Source organism: Ursus arctos, unplaced genomic scaffold (genome assembly GCF_023065955.2).
Source record: "Ursus arctos isolate Adak ecotype North America unplaced genomic scaffold, UrsArc2.0 scaffold_37, whole genome shotgun sequence".
In the NCBI taxonomy this organism is placed as follows: Eukaryota; Metazoa; Chordata; class Mammalia; order Carnivora; family Ursidae; genus Ursus; species Ursus arctos.
Window position 1 is genome coordinate 17,052,020 of NW_026623053.1, and position 6,764 is coordinate 17,058,783.

At 52.4% G+C, this 6,764-nt stretch overlaps 1 protein-coding gene across 1 annotated transcript; it reads right to left on the reverse strand.

Moving 5' to 3' along the window:
* Nucleotides 1–225: 225 nt before the first annotated feature.
* On the reverse strand, nt 226–1,615 carry NKX2-8 (NK2 homeobox 8). Its single transcript, XM_026513524.3, has 2 exons — nt 1,459–1,615; nt 226–788 (listed from the first exon to the last, which is right to left on the reverse strand). Exons 1-2 carry the CDS (start codon nt 1,613–1,615, stop codon nt 226–228), a joined length of 720 nt encoding a protein of 239 aa, XP_026369309.2.
* Nucleotides 1,616–6,764: the final 5,149 nt, after the last annotated feature.

Consider the following 6,764-nt stretch of genomic DNA (forward strand, 5'->3'; position numbering starts at 1 on the left):
CCGCGGCTGGAGGTCGAGGGAAGAGGAGAGGGGGAAATGCTGGCTAAATTTCCCCGCTCAGCGGCTGGTGAGGGCGGGGCAAGGGACCCCTGCGCCGAAGGAGGTGGGGCCCGCAGAGAGGTGGGACCGGGGGAACACTCCGGACCTCAGCTTCCAGCCCTGCTTCGGCCACAGAGTCACTCCAAAGTCCGGGGTAGCCCCAGGTGCCCGCGCCCCGCAACGGCCTCACCAGTTCCAAGAGACCAGGGCTGGGGGCGCTAAGTGCTGGTAGGCGGGGAAGAGGCCGAGAGCCGAGCAAGGCCCGAAGGCGGCGTATCCTGGCAGAGGGCAGGCGGCGGCCGGGGACGCGCCGCTCTTGTCCTGGGCGGAGGCCGTGCTCAGGTCGCCGCTGCCGCAAGGCTGCCCGTCGCGCACCAGCACGGGGACCACCACGCGGCGCAGCAGGCCCGGTGCGGCGTGCAGCTCCGCAGCGGTTGCCAGGTCAGGCGACTCCGCCGCCCCCGGCGTGCCGGGTGCGCGCGCGCGCTTCAGCTTGTAGCGATGGTTCTGGAACCAGATTTTGACCTGTGTGGGCGTGAGGCGAAGCAGGCGCGCCAACTGCTCGCGCTCGGGCGCGGACAGGTAGCGCTGCTGCCGAAAGCGTCGCTCCAACTCCAGCGTTTGAGCCTTGGAGAACAGCACCCGGCGCTTCTTCCTCTTTTCAGCCTCTGAGCCGGGAGACACCGGCCGAGTGGACGGCCGCTGAGACGAGTCGGACGGGTTGGTCTCCGGGCTGCTCTCGTCCGAGGCTAGGGGCGGCAAAGGAGACACGGCCTGATGAGAACGCCGGCTCCGCCGCGCGCCGGCTGCTTCTCGCGCGCGCGCGTGGAGCCACTGGCCGGAGGGCGCCGCCACTCGCCCGCGGCTTTAGGTCTGAGACCATTTCCTTCCCTGGGCCCACATCTGGACACCCACCTCTCCAAATTCAGTGACCTCATTTATACCACAACCTGAGACCGCGCCTCCTAAGAGACTCACCAGGGCCCTCTTAAAACAAGTCCACACTGGTCGCTGCGCTAGCAGACGAATTTACCGCAAGCTGGGTCACCAACCCAGGCCACCTCCAGGTCTACTGCAATAGTTTGCCAGGTTTGCAAAGCGTTGGAGAGCTAAGTTCGCCACTGCTGCCCATCTCAGACCGAGGCCTGAGAACGTAGCCGTGTTTTCAGACATTTAAGGGTCGTTTCTTAAATATTTAAATATTGTGACCTCTAGAAACAGAAACCCAGATCCCGGGCGTCAGTGCCAGGCTCAAGGATCTGCTCTCAGGATGTGCTGACTCGGGCGCGAATAGCGTAGGGTTTGAGGATGACAGAGCCTCTGGTGCAAGACTGGTTTCGACTTCCCAGTCTCGCATGGGTTGGGCGCGTGGTTCTGCTCCCCTCTCCCCATTCCCGCAGTGGTCCTCCGCTTACTCACAGGGGTAGTGGCTGCGCTCGGATTCCAACCAGGTGGCGCAGGGGCCGGGCCCGGGAGCGCGTAGCTCCGGCTCCCGCCTCCGCAGGTGCTGTGCGTCCTGCTCGGGTAAATCCAGGAGGCTGCGCACGGTGAAGCTGAGGCGTCCAGAGGTGGCCATGGCCAAGGAGGGGAAGGAGGCGGGGGCGGGGCAGGCTGGAAACCGAGGGGCGGCCGGGGACGCCGCTGCTACGGGCGGGCGCCAGAGGCGCACGCCATGCGCTGGCTGCCGGGATATTAGCGCGCTTACAGCCGAATCTCTGTTTATATAAACAGCTCTTCCCACCCGGGATGCTTTGAAAGCCGAGGTCCGGGTCTCCAGGGTGTTAAGTACCTGAATGAGTGCTGGACCAAAGACCGAGCGAGCCCGGAAGGTGCCACCTCCGCCCACCCCCGCCCCGCCCCGTCCCGTCCCCCTCCCCTCGGCGCCCCGTTACCTCCCAGAGGCGGCAGGAAGCAGCTCTACGGCATTAGCGATTCTGTCTGATTAGCCCAAAGTGGGGACAGATAATGGGGATTGTTACCAATGAATAACATCTTGGGTGGCGAGCGGTGGTCACCACCCGCCTGTCCCTGCCCCAGCTTCCTCCTCCTCCTGGGCTGCCACGGGGCCTGGCCCCGCAGGATCGCCGGCTAGGGTGGGGGTGGCATGGGTGGGTTTATGAGCACCCAGGAATTTATTCCCTGTTTGCTTTATTCCTCGAGCTTGTTTGCTAGAGTGTTCGTTTCCCGCAATTATCCGGAAAGTGATTTACAAGGCGGCGTTAAACTCTGGCGCTCTCTTTCTCTTTTTGGTTTGGGCCCCTCTAAGGCTTCAGAGGCGAGAAATTTCAGGAGGGCATAGAGGAGTGGCCTGGTCCCGCCGGCATTTTGAAAGCCTCTAGGAACCACACCCCAAACGTTCCGCCCTTCAAGGTGTGCCAGGGAAGGGCTGGCAGTAGTACAGGAGCTCCAGCTCTGCGCCCCTTTCCCCAGATCGGCAAAACGGAGGCAGAATCCGGCCAAGAAGTTCAGGTCCTTAGTGCCACGCTCCTGAGCCCAGGCCCGCCCGGCCGCCGCCGGCCCTGGGCCCAGCTCCAGTGGCCGCGTTCCTCAAGAGCCTAGCGCACGCCCGCTCTAGAGCCCACGGGCGGCGGCGTTTCATCCAGAGGCCGCGAAGGCCTTGTGGCCTCCTTGACGTCGCCAGACCCTCTGGCGCCACTTGTGAGATTCAGCTATGCGGCCTCAACGTCAGGCCCAGGACCAGGGATACGGCCTCTGCCCCAGGGCAGGCCTCTGGCCTGGGCTTCCCGCTCCAGGAAGCTGCCCGGCCTAGTCCGGTACTGGACCGATTGGGAGAATTAGGGCTGGGCCCGGCGGGCAGAAAAGACAGCCTGCTCGGGGTTTCTCTGCCATCTAGTTCCCACAGCCCCACCCGAGCGAATGATCGCGGTGTAAGGCGCAGGGAGCCAGCCGGCGTGGACACATTTTGTTGGTCCATGGCTCCCGCTTCAGTCTAGGGCTCATTGAGGGCACTTTTAGAGGCCGCTCCTCTGCAGCCGTGGTTTGGGTATTTGCTTGCTAAATTCTAGTGAGGGACGCGGCGCTTGGGTGGCCGCACCCGAAATTCTAGGTCCACCTGAGCTTAACTCGGACCTGGCTCCTGCGCAGTGGCCCCGGCTCGCTGGCCCGGTGCACCCTCCCCATCAGCCTCCCTGTCAAGCGTGCCCAAGGCACCCCGGTCTGCGCGGCGCGCTGGGTGGTCGGGCGGAGGCAACCCCAATACAGGCCAACTGCTAGGCCGAGGACAAAAGGGAAATGGAGCTCGACGCCCCGGACCTGTTGGAAGCATTTGTTCCAGTCAAGATTTTGCATTTGTTCAGTCCGAAATAATGCGTGATTGACGCCTGCTCACAAAGCTCTTTAGCACGCCGGGATAAATCGGAGCTTGTCCCGTGTTGTCATGGTTTTCAATGGGGTTCAATGGGATTGGGAGCACGATCGACTCTGCTGGCCGTCTCTCTGCGGCCCCGGCAATAGATTTATTAGTTATGTCTTTTTAAATAAGATTAAATTGAAATGACTTGGCTGTCCTCTTTGAGATGGGCGGCAGAGGGAGCCAGGAGTAGACAGCGGGCGGCAGAAGCCCGAAACTCGGTGCCCATTGCGCCCCAGCACCTAAGCTCCAGCTCCCAGAGATTGGGCAGGTCACAGACTGGCCCAGGGCTTCCTGGACTTCTCTCCAGCTACAGCTGGATGCCTGGCAAGCTCTGCTAGCCCATTTCCCGAGACAGGTGGAAGGAGGGCACTGGCAAACACTATCCTAGGGAAGCATTAGGATAGACTCCCATGTGGGGTCTGAACATTATGGCTGTGTCAGGGAGAAGGAGCTCTGGCCTGGGAGTCAGTTGGCATCCCAGCCCAGCCCCTCACTAGCTTTAATGGCCTCATCACTCTGAACATCTCCCCCCACCTCCTTATCTGAAACAGAAGAGAATAGGTATGGTAACTTCTAAGGACCCTACTAGTTTTATCATTACATACTGCTGGAATTTTTCTAAAACTGTGTTGTTGAATTAACCAGCAACTTTGGTCTCCCTCCCCTGCAAGCCCCCCCCCCCCTTTCTGGCACTCATCCACAGGACTCTGACTCTACATTCTCCAGAATGTTCTAGAAGAGGATGTGCCATCTCCGAGTTTCCAAAGGACCCTCCATAAGAGTAGGGGTGAGGTAGGTAACAGTTTTGGAAAGAGAACCAGAAAACCAAGTCAGGAGATGCAAAAGAAGAGTCTTTCCTGGAGTGACTGACCTCTCTTAGCCTTTTAATCTATTTAACATCCTAAGCCCACACTGACGTGTAGAAATAAGTAAATGGCACTCTTCAATTCTTAAGAGCTCTTCAGCATCAAATATTTGCTTTTACTCTTAGTATTTGGCTCCCAAAGAAGAGATATCCCCCCTGCCCCCCACATCTAGCAGTGGTGCTCTGAGAAGGATCTAGCTCTGGGATTAGCTCCAAATATTACTTCTAGCCTTACCTTCCCTGACCTGGCAACAGTGTTCCTGGGTCCTTCTGTGTTCTAAATATCCCAGGAAAACTCTGTACCTCCTGGTTCTGCATTGCAACTTCCCTGTGTCATTGTGGTTTCCTCAATGCCTCTGCAGGCTAGTCCAGTCTTCCTCTCCACTGGGCTCTGGGACTTTATCTAAATTATCTCTAAGAGCCAGAGCCTGGGGACTCCAGGAGTTTGTTCCATGTAAACTGTGCCTTCTGAAGTAATGGAGGAAAGGAGGTAAACAGCCAGAATTATTAGAGAAAGATGCTTTCTTAATTGCCTTTTCATATCACATAGACTCAAAAACGTGGGAGGAGAAAATTATTTTGATACGGGGTCAATTGGAAAAACTAGGCAAGATAATAAGTTTCACACATTTTGGAAATCTTTATATAAATTGCCTCCAGCTCATAAGAGATTCTTAGTATCCAAAGTAAACCATTTAACTGAATATCCTTTCTAGATTTTATTTTATTTTATTTTATTATTATTTTTAAAGATTTTATTTATTTATTTGATAGAGAGAGAGACAGCCAGCGAGAGAGGGAACACAAGCAGGGTGAGTGGGAGAGGAAGAAGCAGGCTCCCAGCAGAGGAGTCTGACGCGGGGCTCGATCCCAGAATCCTGGGATCACGCCCTGAGCCGAAGGCAGACCCTTAAGGACTGAGCCACCCAGGCACCCCCCTTTCTAGATTTTAAAATATTGTTTGGTGTTCTGGACATTCAAACTTACTTTGCAACTCAGCGTAGCTTGGGAATATTATTATTTAATTAGATAAGTATTTGTTTCCCTGTAATTGGATGTGGTGCATCTCAATCCTAATGAGAGTTTTAATTGTTAGGCATCTGTGCTATAGTGAATATATTTAAGCAGTCTGCATTAATCGCCTTTTCAAAAGTATTATCCAAGAGGATCATCACTGCTGCGTGCTTAAGAATTTAAGACTAGGAAATTCTGAAATAAAACTAAAGTATCTTGATTTTTAAAAAAATGATTGCATCTATATCGTGCATTCTGTTTTTAAATCCTTCCATTTTGGTTAAGTGTTTCACAAAATCCTGCAAATCTATACAGTATTGAAGAGAGGCAACATTGCAAATTCCCCTTGATAGATGGAGGGCCCTCAACTGCCAGGACATTTTTCTTTGCCTCATAGCAACTGCTCTCCCCTTTTTATCAGTAGTCTGGTTAAAATAGCAAAAGGAAAAAATAAAAATGCACTTTTGATACCTCCAAGAAGAAGTGAATGATCTTGATCAGACTTAGGATAGAAAGAAAAAGCAGCATTTAAAACAGACCTCTTTGCCTTTCCTTCTGAAACCTAGTTGCCATGAATAAGTAAACATTTCCCCTTTAATGGCTAATAATCAATTGCTTGGTGGTGGTCCAGGCCTGGCTGCAACTCATTCTTAGTGGTACCGATGATATATACATACAGGACAAGGAGCGGCAATTACTTTCAGACTGGGGATTTAGTACATCTTTGAAATGGGCTTCAGATTTTATTGCTTAATGTCAAACGGCAAGATTTGAAAGATCCCATCTTAAGTTCCTTAAAATATTGACTTTCCAGGGACTTTTTGTTGTCATTGTTGATCTCTAGGAGAAAAGTTTTTCTCTCCTGCTATGTTTATCTAGTTGTTTAGATATATAATGAAAAAGATAGGGAGTACTATGGTTCAGTGAATTAAAAAGTAAGGGTATTTAATGAAATATCTATAGTCTACGTTTCCTAAAGAGCCAAAAAAAATAACCTACAAAAATTTTAAACCAGTTTGTTAAGTATTTCTGGTCTTTTCTATACTTTACAGTGGTATAATATAATGCTAGCATGGAATGTAAGTTGTCAGAATAGAAATAATAACACACCTTGGAGAGGGTGACAAATCTTATTTGCTCAGAGCTGAACTTCTTCATTAAAAAGGATTCATAATCCTTTTTAAAAGATGCTACTTTATACTCCTTTGCTTGACTGATACAGATATAGTTTATATAATATAAACAGTATCCTAGTTGATGTTTGTACAATAAAGGTCCAGGCCCTACGTCACATTTAATGTCACATACAGACACTGACAGAGTAGACTGACCCCAGAAACATATTTTGTGGTATTTGCCCTAGCACCTTACATAGTATTCTACAGTGCCTGCTTATAACCACCAGCACTTCATTTCAAATTAGGTATTTTTTCTTACCCAAGCATTATAATAAGGCCTCTTTTTTATATACCT

Coding starts and splice junctions, on each gene's coding strand:
- NKX2-8 (XM_026513524.3), bottom strand. CDS start 1,615: ATGGCCACCTCTGGACGCCTCAGCTTCACCGTGCGCAGCCTCCTGGAT. Junction 789..1,458: donor CGAGCGCAGCCACTACCCCT/GTGAGTAAGCGG, acceptor TGCCGCCCCTAG/CCTCGGACGAGAGCAGCCCG.